Source organism: Orcinus orca, chromosome 20, assembly GCF_937001465.1.
Source record: "Orcinus orca chromosome 20, mOrcOrc1.1, whole genome shotgun sequence".
Lineage (NCBI taxonomy): Eukaryota > Metazoa > Chordata > Mammalia > Artiodactyla > Delphinidae > Orcinus > Orcinus orca.
The window spans coordinates 52,148,226-52,161,780 of record NC_064578.1 but is presented as its reverse complement, the minus strand read 5'-3'; the positions used below and the strand labels follow the sequence as shown (position 1 = coordinate 52,161,780).

At 58.7% G+C, this 13,555-nt stretch overlaps 2 protein-coding genes across 5 annotated transcripts; both read right to left on the bottom strand.

The window, feature by feature from the left end:
* Nucleotides 1–159: 159 nt before the first annotated feature.
* ADM5 (adrenomedullin 5 (putative)) lies at nucleotides 160–2,311 on the bottom strand. Its single transcript, XM_004286195.4, has 2 exons — nucleotides 818–2,311; nucleotides 160–613 (listed from the first exon to the last, which is right to left on the bottom strand). Exons 1-2 carry the CDS (start codon nucleotides 886–888, stop codon nucleotides 358–360), a joined length of 327 nt encoding a protein of 108 aa, XP_004286243.1. The 5' UTR covers nucleotides 889–2,311; the 3' UTR covers nucleotides 160–357.
* A 391-nt stretch (nucleotides 2,312–2,702) lies between these two features.
* PRMT1 (protein arginine methyltransferase 1) lies at nucleotides 2,703–13,479 on the bottom strand. Of its 4 annotated transcripts, XM_004286170.3 has the most exons (11): nucleotides 13,319–13,415; nucleotides 11,033–11,086; nucleotides 10,370–10,471; nucleotides 9,449–9,604; nucleotides 9,243–9,306; nucleotides 7,046–7,188; nucleotides 6,039–6,126; nucleotides 5,838–5,953; nucleotides 4,799–4,949; nucleotides 4,370–4,491; nucleotides 2,703–3,019 (listed from the first exon to the last, which is right to left on the bottom strand). In XM_004286170.3, exons 1-11 carry the CDS (start codon nucleotides 13,352–13,354, stop codon nucleotides 2,936–2,938), a joined length of 1,116 nt encoding a protein of 371 aa, XP_004286218.1. In that variant the 5' UTR covers nucleotides 13,355–13,415; the 3' UTR covers nucleotides 2,703–2,935. The 4 variants fall into 4 exon arrangements, with proteins under 4 accessions (XP_004286218.1, XP_004286219.1, XP_012394676.1 ...); XM_004286171.3 differs by lacking the exon at nucleotides 11,033–11,086 and having other exon boundaries at nucleotides 13,319–13,479; XM_012539222.3 differs by lacking the exons at nucleotides 11,033–11,086; nucleotides 13,319–13,415 and adding an exon at nucleotides 10,705–10,850.
* Nucleotides 13,480–13,555: the final 76 nt, after the last annotated feature.

Here is a 13,555-nt window from a genome sequence, read left to right as displayed (position 1 = left end):
TGCAGGGATTAAGCTGGCGTGGAGGTGCTACAGCAGATTGGATTCAAGTTAGTCAGAGGGACTTCCGTGAAGGGAAAAGTGCGTGGGTAAAGGTGAGGGGCTCAGGGACCGAGCTCAGATTGGGAGGCCAGAATGGGCACAGACAAGCAGAGACTGAAACATGGAACTCCCGTTTTATTCAGCTCTGGACGTTAATATTCTTTGTCCATGCTGGGTCCGGTGTGCACGTGGTCCAGCCCAGTCGCTGCCTGGGGAGAGCCCAGGAGGTGGAGTTAGGGGAAAAGAAACTTGGGGTCACGGCCCCGATACACAGATGGGTAGACTGAAGCCAGCGGACTAGCAGAGATGTGCCCAACATCACCCAGAGAGCCGGGCACTGCGCTGGCCTCCTTGCCTCAGGCTGGGGTCCTGGAGACGCAGCAGGAGTCTGGCCGCACGCCGCCGGCGGCGCCCATAGCTGTGGGGATCCTGAGGCTCGCGGCCCGCCTTCCCTGAGAGCTCCTTGGTGGAGGCAGAGCGGAGCCAGTATATGATCTCTGGCAGGCGGTGCGTCTGGCACGTGCCCAGTGAACAGAGGTGCCTGTGCTGCTGGGAGACCTGGCGCTGGGGCCGCCTGGGGATGGAGCGTGAGAGAAAAGCGGGTTCAAACAATCCACTCGAGAAATGGAGCCCTGTGGGCGACCCAGAACTCCGAGATTGGCGGGCGCGTTTCCTGATCAACTTCCGATTCCACCGAAGTGGAAAACCGCCTAGAGAGGTCGCACGCCCCTCGCGGTCTCCCTCCGGCTGTGTCCCCGCTGACACCGGCGTTTCTCACCTGCCCGCGGAGTCCGGGTCCCCCAGGGTGGAGGAGGCAAGGAGCAACAGCAGGAGGATGTGGGCGGTCATCGTGGGGGTGGGGTGGGCGGGGTCCGAGAAACCGGTGGGTGAAGCGGCTCCTCTGGGCTGCTGCCCCACCCCCTTCCCGGGCCTGGAAAATGCCCCCTGAGCGCCTGCTTCAGTGCGAGGAATCCGGGCGTCCCCACTTCTCAGGCCGAGAAAACGGAGGCCAAGAGCCACACCACGCCAGAAGGGCAGGATTAGGATCCGGACACCCACCTCCCGCACCGCGGCCACGGAGCCCTCTCGGGTCCCGCCGAGGTGCTATCTACGCCCCTGGGAAGCCTCGGGAGACGCGACCCCTTTAAGGCGGAGAGAGGAGGGGCGGGGCAGCTGACACCTGCAAGTGACGTCGCAGCTTATGGCTTCCAGGAAAGGGGTGGGGGCGGGGAAGCGCTAGGCTATTTAGATGCGAACTCACCCACATCTCTGTCAGGGACCAGACTAGCGTTATGTCTCAGGGGACAGGCGACTTCCAGAGAGGGGGCTGGGCAATGTGGGACATTGGCAATTGGGACAGGTGGCAAAGACAGCCAACTGAAGTTGTAGAGTCTGAGCCCTAACACCCTCCTGGTAGAAGAGGAATAGGTGTAGACGGGTGTGGGGTGCAAGCAGGCCTAGAGCTCCAGCTGTACTGAAGCAGGTGTAGGAGGGCCATGGAAAGAAAAGCCTGGGATTCCGTCTCCGGTGATCCAGGTCGTGTGGACAGAGACCTGGGGGACCAGCTACTCGAGAAAGGAAGGGCAGGCACATGGAGACACCATGTCAGCAGCAGGGGCTGAAAAGACAGCCCCTGGGGAGTTGTGAAGCAGGGTAGTGGAGCCTCAATGTGCATCTCTGTAAAGTGTGGCAGAGGGTGGGAACCCCCCCGAGCTCCGAGCCAGGATGGGGGAGGTAGCAGGCACCCACCCCCACAAAGAACTCTATCCCCGGACTTCCCTGGTGGTGCAGTGGTTAAGAGTCCGCCTGCCAATGCAGGGGACACAGGTTCGAGCCCTGGTCCCCTGGTCTGGAAAGATCCCACATGCAGCGGAGCAACTAAGCCCATGCGCCAGAACTACTAAGCCTGCGCTCTAGAGTCCGTGAGCCACAACTACTGAAGCCCGCGTGCCTAGAGCCCATGCTCCGCAACAAGGGAAGCCACCACAAAGAGAAGCCCGCGCACCACAACGATGAGTAACCCCCACTCAGCACAACTAGAGAAAGCCTGCGCTCAGCAACAAAGACCCAATGCACACAAAAATAAATAAAAGAACTCTATCCCCCTCCATCACCCCCCCCCGACTCAGTTTCCCCAGATGGAGAGGGCAGGGCAGTAGTCACTGCCAGTCAGCCCTGGTTTGGCCTTGGAGGGTCCTGGACAGGAAAGAACAGCCAGAGAGGAACAATGTGTGTGATGGGGGAAGGCGGGAGAGAGAGCTTTCTGGGGAACTTAAGGGCCCAGCTGTGCCGGGAACCCACACCCCAGCCCTCGCCCAGCCCAGCAGGGCAGCTGGGAGCAGAAGTCTGGCCCAGTGGGGACAAGAGGGACCAGGGCCTCAGGAGGCCCGAGAGGGAGGTGGGGGGAACAGACCCCGAGAGCCAGTGGAGAAGGCCCTGCGAGTGACCTGAGGGCAGAGGTGGGCCAAAGACTTGAGAGCAGGGCTGTGGAACCCCAGAGACGGCCGGGGGTGGGGTGGAGGTATAGTAAGACCAAGAGACACAGAAGTGGTGACAGAGACCGGCAGCCACCAGCAGGCGCTGTCCCCACGCTCCGGGTGCCTGGCATCTCAGCACCTAAGGACGGAACCCCAACCCCACTTCGCCCCCAGGAAGCTGAGCCATCCCAGCTGAGGATTTATTGGCGTAAATGCAACCATATAAAAACATAAGTTATGAAAAACACAGTCACGATGTGCCCGCAACCCCCCCGCCCCGCCCCGGCCCAGGCCCCAGAAACCCCCTTCTGTGGGAGGGAGGGAGAGGAAGGGGGAGCCCTGAAACTGCCTAAGAACGCTGCAGCCCCTGGGCCCTTGCAGGGCCGGCCTGGCCGGGGTGGGAGAACCCGGATGCTGCCTCAGCGCATCCGGTAGTCGGTGGAACAGGACAGCTCGCACAGCTGGCCTTTGAAGTCCAGATCAATGGTGAAGTCCAGGTCGCGCTGTGGGGAGAGTGCGGGCGTGAGGGGGAACCTGGGACAGGGCAGGCCAAGACAGAGGGCAGCGGGGGTGCGGTAGGGAGGGGTGGCCACCCCAGCCCACCTGAGGTGCCGTGGGCCCCCCGGCTGTCTACACACCCTCCCCAGAGACCCCACACTGCCGGTCCCACTCCCAGCATCTGTCTTGAACCCCACCTGACTCCCCGTGAGAAGCTCCATGTGACATCCTCAAACCACCTAGAACCCAGCCACGCCCCCCGCCTTGGGTGGGGTGGCAGAGCTCAGCTGCTGACTCTTGCATCATGATTTCCCCCATCAAAACCAGCCCCATCAGCAGGTTATTTTCTCCTTCTTTTACAAGAAGCAAACTTCCTCCTCTCAAAAAGCTCTGTGGTCCCACCCCACCGTCCCCACTTCCTCTCCTCCAAGGCTTCCTGGACGCCAACCCTCTTGTGCCCGTCACCCCCAGCACGCTGGAAAAACTGGGGCAAAGTCACCAATGACCTCAATGACTTCTGCCCTCAGTCCTCACTGCACTTCACCCCTGGCTCCCAGCTTCCTCCTCCCTCTCTGGGTCTCTCAGTTTCTAGTTTGGGTTTTCTCCACCTCTGCACTACTGACATCTAGGGCTGGACCACTCCTCGCTGTGGGGGGATTCTTATCTTGTGCGCTGCAGATAGAGCAGCTCCCCCGCCTCTACCCACTAGATGCCAGCAGTACCCCTTCTTCAGTTGACACCCAAAATGCCTCCAGACAATGACATGGGTGGGTGAGGCAAAATCATCCCTGGCTGAGAATAGCTGCTTAAACCGGTTCTCATATCCCTGACTTAGAAAGCGGGCACACCCACACTGGCCCCACAGAAGCTCCTGACTTTGCCCTAGACCTGCTTCCCCACTGTGTCTCAGGCTGATGGCAGCTCCGTCCTGCCAGGTACTCAGGAGAAAAAAGCAGGGCAAGAGACGGCCCTCCTTTCCTTCCCTCACCCCCATACTTGGGCGAGGATATCCTGTCAGCTCTCCCGCTGGCCCCGCCCCCACCTGCTCAAATACCTGCCGGCCCCTTTCCCAGCTGGACACAGAATTCACTTCCCGCTGGCATTTACCATGTGACTGTCCTGTGTCTAGAACATGAGTGCCAGGAGGGCAGGGGTTCAGCCTGATCACCACTGGGGCCCCAGGGCCCCCTGGTTTCTAGTAGGTACTCAATAAAACTGTGGTCCATAGACAGACCTGGGGGGCCCCCAGACAGATGAGGTCAGAGCACAGTGTAGCCAGGTTGGCTGGCAGGCTTGGGGCTGAGGGGTGCTGGGGCCCCAAAACGCCTGAGTCTACCCCCCCCCCAGAGCCTCACGTTGTTCTTGGCATTGGGCCGCATGCCAATGGTGCCAAAGATCTCCTCGCCCGTCTTCACCGTCAGGTAGTCCTCCATGTAGAACACCGTCTGCTTCCAGTGCGTGTATGGGGACTCAGGGCCTGGCGGGGGAGGCGGGTCAGCCGGGCTCACCCGCCTCCTAACCTTCCCAGTCCACACCTTCCCCTCTGCCCAGACACCCCAGCGGCCAGTGACTACCAACTAAGCGGTGACTGTGGCCCCTTCACCCTTGTCAAGCCTGGGAGGGGCTGTTTCACGGCTGGGGAAGCGGAGGCACCGCACGCTCAGGTTGGCTGGCAGAGCCGGCGTCAGAACCCGGGTCCTCGGTGTCCCCGTGGCTCCCTCTGGCCACGCCTGTCACATGCCCCACGGCCCCTGGGCCCCCGCTGCCCCAGGGCCCCGCCTCACTGGTGGAGAAACCGGTCCTCTTGTGGCAGCGGGTGAACTCAATGTTGAAGTAGGCCACCAGCGCATGCACGTAGTCGTTCCGCTTCACTTGCAGGCAGAAGGGGGAGGTGAAGGTCAGGTCTTCCACCTTGACAGTGTAGATGTCCACCTCCTGCGGGATAAGCCTCGTGAGCTCCACTCCCCGACCTCCGGCCCAGCGGGGAAAGCTGGGGGTGCCCCGCTGGATGCCCTGTTCCCTGCTCTCCCAACTCCAGCCCGAATCCAACAGTTCGACCTCCTACAACAACTACTGGTCCTTAGAGAACCGCCCGTTTTCCCCTCTCCACTGCCTGTACCCTGCCCCTGGCCACCATCCCCGCCTCCGATGCGGCAGCATCTTAACAAGGTTCCGTGGCTCCCGCCCTCTCCCCCCACATCCCTTACTCCACGTTATCAGCCAGTGTGACAGTTTAAAAACAGATCATGTCACATCCCTGCTTAAAATCCTTTGACTGCTCCCCGGTGCACTCAAAGCAAAACCGTGACTCCTGACTCAGGCCATGGAGGCTCGCCCAGTCAGGGCGTCTGCCCTGCCATCTCCCTCTACAAACTCCCTCCTCCACCCAGGTTTGCCCGCCATGAGCATCCCAGCAAGATTTGATACTGTGGGTCGGGAGGGAGACCTCAAAAAATGATGGCTGCTGGTAGTCTTTATCGGGGACCCATGTGTGTATAAACTCACTCGTGGTGCTGGGCTTTCTGCATTTGGTGGCCCTGCCTGGGGTCTTAGCTGCCTGCCTTGGGCGGACGTGCCCTCCGGGAGGTGTGCCTTGGGGTCAGGGCCAGCCTATGTCACTGCCTTGTTCTGGAACCCAAGGGCCATGCCTGGCTCACAAAGCTCTTTAACTGAAGTGGCTTCTCCAGGCGTCTAGCGCCACCTCCAGCAGATCCATCAGGCTCACAAGACCTCGGGCAAGCAAGCACTCTGTGCACTGAGGTCCCACGCACCGGCCCTTCTTGGGCTGACCCTGTGGGACACCCAGCCACCCCACCCCCTCACCTTTATCAGGCAAGCGTTGGTGACCAGCTGCTTGGGGTCCACCACATCCACCAGGGGCTCCTTGATGGCCACATCTTTGATGCAAGACATGTCAAAGCCGTACACGTTCTCCCACCCTGGGGAGGAGGGGAGGGGTGAGCCCGTGGGGGCACCCGGCCCCAAGCTGCCCCACCCCTTGGGCTCCTCAGGCCCCAAGCTCACAGTGGATCTTATAGTCTTTGTACTGCCGGTCCTCGATGGCCGTCACATACAGCGTGGCTCGGTCCGGGAAGATGAGGCCGTCGGGTGCCTGCACAGTGCAAAGGAGCAGGGCAAGGGCATGAAGGATGCGGGGCCTCGGCAACGCTGCCCCATTTTGTCTCCTTGCCCGTTTTGTCTCTTTATCCACCACCTCCGCCCCCGCCCTGGTCTGGGCTACCAACATTTCCCACGTGGACTCCTGAAGCGGCCCCCTCACCGGTCCCCAGCCTCAGCCCTCGGCTTGCTCCCCGGATGGCTGCCTGATGGCTCCCAGGAGCATCTAAGTCAGACCTTGTCCTTCAGAGGTCCTGAGGAATCCTCAGAAGCACGCCCCCGCCCCCACTCCCCGGAGGAGTAAAGCAAAGTCTCTCAGGGGTCACGCAAGATCTGCACAGGCCCCTCCACCCCTCGCCTCACCCCCTGGCCCCCCCGGCCCCCGCCCTGGCTTCCCACCCCTCGCCCCCCAGTGCTCCTCCAGATCCTCATTCCACTACAACTTCGCCGCTGCTCAACACACAGCAGGTGCACTCCTGCCCGAGAACCTATGCACTGGCTGAAATCCTCTGCCCAGTGTGCCTTTCCACTCAGATCCCACACAGCTCCTTCCCATCCTCTGTTCAGGTCTCAGTCACCTCCCGTGGGAGGCCTGCTCTGACTTGAGCACCTGGGACCACAGCCCCCCAGTCCCTCCCTATCCCTATGCCCTGCTATTGTTCTCTTCCTGGCACTAACTCTCCTGACACTGTACCATCTCCCTGTCCCTGTCTAGCTTCCAGTACTGGCTCCCCTGTCTTGGCTGTGGGCCTCCTAACATCTGTGTAGATGTATTCAATCCCCTGTATTCACTGCTACTGTGGGAAATACCTAGCATGGCTTTCCTTTTCTGCCTAGACCCTGACATATGCTCAACAAAACAGCCGAAGGACCCTGGCCTGCATCAGCTGCTCCCACCCCACTGGGGGCCTCACCAGCCACTTGTCTCGGGCGTAGAGCACGGTGTTGAGCATCGACTCGTAGAAGAGGCAGTAGCCCATCCACTCGCTGATGATGATGTCCACCTTCTCCACCGGAAGCTCCACCTCCTCCACCTTCCCCTTGATGATGGTCACCACTGTGGGGCAGACAAGGACACATGCCACCAGCCCAGAGGAGGCCCATCTGCTCACCTCCCTTGGGGGGGATGGGGGATGGTCCAGGGCCTGGGGACCCCACTGGGACCGCCCTTGTCTTCTCAAGGAAGGGCTGGGGGTTGTATTGGGGCATCTACAAAGAACTCCGCGAGCTGAAGCCACACCCTGTTAACTCAGTTTTAAAATTCATTCATCATGGGGTATTTTTGAGGTAGGAGCAAAAACTTTACGTGGATTAGGTATTAGGTGACATTAAGATTTTGCCACCAACAGTCAGGCCTAGGGCCCGGTGCGGAGAGCCCTTCGTCCTGGGACACGAGGCGCAGTCAGAAAGGTGGCTGACCCCTCGCCCATCACGCACTGCACATTCGTGGGGAAGCTGCTAAACCATTCGTAGACGACCTGCTTCTGGGTCAGGGTTTCATACTCAGCAGAGCAGCTCCCTCGCTGCAATCTATTAAAAGTCAGGCCTTGATGCGAGGGTTTTGTTTTGTTTTGTTTTTCAAAAAAAGAAAAATTAAAAAAAAAAAAAGATTTTCCCGCTAACAGTCATGGTCTTTTTTTTTTTTTTTTTGGCTGCACTCTGCAGCTTGTGAGATCTTAGTTCCCCGACCAGGGATCGAACCCCGGCCCCGGCAGTAAAAGCGCCAAGTCCTAACCACTGGACCGCCAGGTCATGTTTTGTGTGTGTGTGTGTGTGTGTGTGTGTGTGTGTGTGTGTGTGTGTGTGTGTGTTTGTTTTAATTTATTTATGTTATTTATTTTTGGCTATGTTGGGTCTTCATTGCTGCGCATGGGCTTTCTCTAGTTGAGGTGAGGGGGCTACTCTTCGTTGCGGTGTGTGGGCTTCTCGTTGTGGTGGCTTCCCCTGTTGCGGAGAACAGGCTCCAGGCTCAAGGGCTCTAGAGTGCAGGCTCAGTAGTTGTGGCACACGGGCTTAGTTGCTCCGCGGCATGTGGGATCTTCCTGGACCAGGGCTCGAACCCATGTCCCCTGCATTGGCAGGCGGATTCTCAACCACTGTACCACCAGGGAAGCCCAGGTCATGGTTTTAAAATGGCCTTATCTATTAGAGACACACGCAGCAGTACTTATACAGTCGGAATTTGCTTCAAAAGGAGATATTTAAAGCTGAGTAATGGGTACTTGGGGATGCATTATATTAGTCTCTTTTAATAAAATCCCTTCAGCTTCTAGAATGCCAAGAGCCCTCGCATCTGAAAAACCCACCATCTTCCCATGTTCTCTGCCCCTCAAACCTTGCAGGTGGGAAGGACAATTTGGCAGTGTCTGCCCAACTTCCATTTTTGACCCACACGATCCTACTTTTATGAACTGACCTCACAGATACACTAGTTTGTATGAGATGACAATGACGTTACACGTAGGGGGATGGAAACCTAGGAAGCTTAAATGCTCATCACCAGGGGCTTGGTTAAGAAAGCTGGTGTATGTGTAGACAGATGATGTCAGCCATCAAAAAGCAAGATCCTCTCAACATCGTGAGAAGTGTTAAACCACATGATAAGCAGGTGAAAAAAACAAAAGGCAGAAGACTTGTATTAATATGTATTAAATGCTATCTGTGTCAAAAACCAGCACATGAACGTAGAAACACACACACACGTATATTTGCTCATAGGTACAGACTTCTCCGGAAGGGACCACTGGCTGCACTCAGAGAAGGGCGGCTGAGAGGCAGGTAGGAGACTTCTTACTACAGGCCCTCAGATGCCAACCACGTGACTCTAACACTCACTGAAAAAACGAAAGACTGCTTCTTGCCCCGCTCCCCCTCCCCCCTTTTCTAAAGACTGAGGCACTGAGCTCGCGACTTCTGCACTCAGATTCTAAGATGACTTGTCAGGTGGTGGGTTCTGAGAAGGCTGGATTCTTGGGCTGTCGGCAGCCCAGAGTCCACAGAGGAGGAACGCCTGAATTTGAGTTCAGTGGCCCCCATCCCCTTGCCGAGGGCCCCGGGGAAGCTGGGATCACCCGCTCCCTCCCCACCAACCCGTTCTCTTCCTGGGCTCACCGTGGTCTAACTTGTTGGCTTTGACGATCTTCACCGCATAATCAGAGATACTGGAACACTCGATCTGGGGGCCCAGGAAGAAGGGAGGGTGAGAGCCCCCCCCAGTCCCACCCTCAGTCCCCATCCCCCTCCACCCAATCCCTGAGCCCCAAGGGGCCCCCTGTCCGTCCCCAGGCCCAGGCCCGCCTGCTGCCTAGGACACTCACCCCGATGACCTTGCGGGCCCCGGCCTTGGCAGCGAACATGCAGAGGATCCCTGTGCCCGAGCCCACGTCCAGCACCACCTTGTCTTTGAAAAGGTGCCGGTTGTGAAACATGGAGTTTCGGTACGTGAGGGTGCGGACCTCATCTTTCAGCATTTCCTGGAGGGGGTGGGTACAAAGATATCATGAGGGGGCCTGCATCCCCAACTGTAAAACAGGGTGCCCTGGCCTCCAACACACTGACCATTTCGAGAGCTAGAGCTCAGACCTCTAACTTGCTTTAGTCCCATTGGAACAAGTCATTTCCCTTCCATACGCCTCAGTTTCCCTATTTGTAAAATCGGACTGGGTGGATTAAACTCCCATATCAGCCACCTTAGGTTCTACCATTGCCACCTAAGCCCCTGTGAGCCTTGGCTTTAAAAAGTCCTCAGTAAGTTAATGCCACTGAACCGCATACTTGCAAATGGTTAATTTTGTTATGTATATTTTATAACAATTAAAAAAAGAAAAATCTTCACAATTCCATCCCAGCTGCTTTCTGGGACCTCGGCCTCCATCGCGTGCAAAAGGATCGAGAAGCCTTCAGCACACTGGGCACGAGCAGCTGGGGGACAATCCCGCCGCCGGTCACAAGAGGGCGGCAGAGACCGGCAGGCCCTGAACTCTGGCTAAAGTCTCAGGCACACATGCGCGCTCCCACCCCAGCCTCCCAAGAGGGGCCCAGCAGAGAGCCAGGCTAACCTCTGTCTCCAAGGCAACGGCTGGGAGAGGCGACCCTGGAGCGTGAACCTCGCATGCGCAGAGGGGAGGCCCACTGCCAGGGAAGGCAGTGCGCATGCGTTGGAAATTAAGTTCCAGCCCTCCCAAACATTAACCCCCCTGAAGATGCAGCAGCCTTATGAGCTGTCTGTCCATACTCACCTCGTGGATGCCAAAGTGAGCATAGGAGTCAAAGTAGTAATCTTTGGACGTCATGTCCTCAGCGTTGGGCTTCTCGCTGCTTTCTGCCTGGGCACAGGAGACCTGGGAGGGGGCGGATGGGAACAGGGGTCAAACCTGGGGGCTCCCCACAGACTCTTAAGCCTCCAGGTCCCTACTTCTCCCTGGAGTATAGAACCACCCTCCCAAACCGTACCATGGCAACCCTAAAGGCCCCGCCTGCCATCTTGCCTCTCCCAGGAACCCCCAAACCTAACACCCCATTTTCCTCTTCCAGGACCCCCCCAGAGCACCATCCAGGAGAGCACCCCTGATACCTCAGCCACGCCTACCATCTCTCCAGTCTCTCTGCCCCCGTCTCTAGCTCAGCCCACAGCTGGGGAGGGGAGGAGAGGGGAAGGCAGAACGGGGACAGACATAGGGAAGGACAAAGGGGGGGCTGGAAATGGAGTTAAGGAAGTAGCCACAGTGTTGGGGGAGGCCAGATAGGGGCCACAAACCTGGAGGGAGTTTGTACTAAGTGTTTCCGGGGCACAGGGTAAACTGATTTGAAGCAGGAGGGATCATAGTTAAGACCACTAGAAAGGGCCTGATGTGTGACAAGATATGTATATGTGGGGAAGGGTCTCACAAAAGGATATTTACTTCTTCAAGAGGCGGCTGGAGGCTCATCCCATTAGCCAAGGTGGCTACAAAATTCTAGGAGAGAGTAACAGGGAGAAAGGATTAGCTACTGGGAGTGACTAGGGGAGGGCCAGGCCAAGGGACCCGGGCTCTTGGGGGACAAGGAGGTATTTCCTACAATTTTGCTTTTTTTTGAGGAGAGTGGACAAATAAAGAGGCAAGGCTGTTTTTAAAAGGGTGCGGGGCAGGTGGGGGGGGAGTAGAAGGGGAAGGGGGGTTCTATCCCAGCTGTGGCTGGAGAGATGGTGGCCTGCACCCACACTGCCCCTCTTTGGCCAGGCACCTGATGACACACCTCCCCCATCCAGGCCAGAGGAACTGGCACCCACTGGGCACACAGGCACTGCCAGCTGTCACTCCCCCTCATCACCTAATCCCCCCAGATTAGGTGACACTTCCTGACACAAACCCCCATCCTGGGGTGCCATGAGTAGCTGGGGGAGGGTGGTTGGCAGGGTGTACCCACTGGGCACCTGCCACCTCCGCAAACCAGTCTCTCGTCTGAGAGGATTCCAGAAAGGAGGTGTGGCACACAGACGCCCCCACCAGAGCTGGCACCCCGGCCGCTAGCTCCTGCCTTGGACTCAGGGAGTCCCAAACAAAACCAGTGAGAGCCAACCTCCTCGATTATCACCCGCTACCCAGGAGGGTAGAATACCAGGGAGGAGGCCAGACTCTGGACCCTCAAGCCCACCTACCCTCCATTCAAACAACCATCCCAGGCCCTGAAACCCCCCAGGTGTGGGGCAAAGTCCTGGGGCAACCTCTGGGGAAGATATTTCCTCCACCCACACAGGCCCTGGTCCAGGAGACAGCCGAGGGGGATAGGAGTCATTGGAGTGACCCCTAGGGGCTGCCCCCCAAGGTATGCATCTTGGGAGCCGACCTCCCATTCCAGAGACTGCTTACAAGGTAAGGGGTGAGAGTAGGGAGACTCCACCAGATTACAGCTTTTCCTGATGTAACCACCCTCTAGGCTCCAAGAAGCGTGAAATCACAGACATGACCCCCTGGACTCCAAGCCCCACCTCTATCCTCCCAAGCCAGTGAATGACGCGGATTAAGAAGAGCTGCTGGTGAGAGGATTTTCCCACCGGGGCGCATTTCTCAACACCGCCGATACCTCCGCCAAACAAGCCCCCAGAGCGCTTGAAACACAGCACCGGAACCAGCCCCATAGGACTGCACGAGAATCAAACCTCACGGGACACCATTTCAGGCAACCAGGCTCAGGACCCTCAAACAGGGCCTCAGGAAAGGGGAGGTCAACTCCCACCCTCACAAATGCCCCAGGGAGAGAACGGGCTCCAGAAGAGGGTAAAGTTCGCTGCGTCCATTTCCTCACATCCCCTTCCCAGTACAGATTCTCCCTCCCCTAGCCCGGGAGGGCTTCGACGGGAGGTGGGCTTTGGGACACGCCCCATGAAAAAGATGTCCCTCCCACACACCCAGAAATGGCCACAAGGGGGTGCACAGGGCCTAAGCCGGAAGGATCTCCTTCAGCTAGATGCCCCCCCCCACCAACCAAAGGGAGGTCACAGGGGCATGCCCCATCCCCCTAGCTCCCAAAGAGGGGAGAATCCAGGGACAGGAAACAGGGGGTGGGAGGGGGGCCCGGAGGGAACCAATCCTTCGTCTTCCTACAATCTCAACGCAAGAGTGCAGGAAACCTGGACGGATGCCTGAACAGATGCCCTGGTCCGGGAAGGGATTTGTTGAGAGTCGAGATACACTGCCCCTCCCAAGAGACTCTTTACTTCGCGGAGGTCCCCAAGTAAGTCCCATCCCGAGGTGCCTGTCACGATCCCCGGGGAGGGGGTCAGGGGGCCTCAGAAGGAGGGTCAGAGCCTCCTCTCCGCCCCCCCGGGGCGCCCCTCCCCCGGCCGGGGGCGGGGCCTTTGTCCCGCACGTGGAACCCGCCGGGCCAGCGGGCACTGCACACCACCTCCCCACCCACCGCGCCGCGGCCACGTGGGGGCCAGGCCGGAAGCGCCCCCAGCCCTCCTCCACGTGGAAGGGGGCAGGAGACCCTCGGAGCGGCGTGCTGCCTCAGGCCCCCGAAAGCTAGGGAACCCGCACTTCAAACGGTATCTCCATATCCGGAGAATGCGACGCCCCCTCCGTACGGCTGGGGGCTTTCAGCCCCAATCCGGCGACTTAGAGCCCCTTCCCCAAGACGGAGGCATAAAATACCGACCTCCAAACCGCCCCCTGCCCCCTGCCCCTGACGGCGCTCCAGGCGCTCACCTCCATGATGCAGTTCGCGGCCTCGGCTGCCGCCATCTTCACCCGCGCCTATTCCTCCTCCGGCCGCCGAGACCCCCCCCTTTCTCCGCACTCCCCCGGGACCGCCTTATACCGGAGGGTCCAAGGCCCGCCCACCGCGACCCCGCCTGGAGATCTCATTGGCAATGGAGGCGACCCGTCTGGGGATACCGTTTAGCAATTGGGTGAAGAAGACGCCCATCAAAGTCGAGGGGCCCG

Coding starts and splice junctions, on each gene's coding strand:
- PRMT1 (XM_004286170.3), bottom strand. CDS start 13,354: ATGGCGGCAGCCGAGGCCGCGAACTGCATCATGGAG. Junction 9,307..9,448: donor GGGCCCGCAAGGTCATCGGG/GTGAGTGTCCTA, acceptor CTGGGCCCCCAG/ATCGAGTGTTCCAGTATCTC. Junction 4,492..4,798: donor GAGGACCGGTTTCTCCACCA/GTGAGGCGGGGC, acceptor CTCCCCCGCCAG/GCCCTGAGTCCCCATACACG.
- ADM5 (XM_004286195.4), bottom strand. CDS start 888: ATGACCGCCCACATCCTCCTGCTGTTGCTCCTTGCCTCCTCCACCCTG. Junction 614..817: donor GACCCGGACTCCGCGGGCAG/GTGAGAAACGCC, acceptor CTCCATCCCCAG/GCGGCCCCAGCGCCAGGTCT.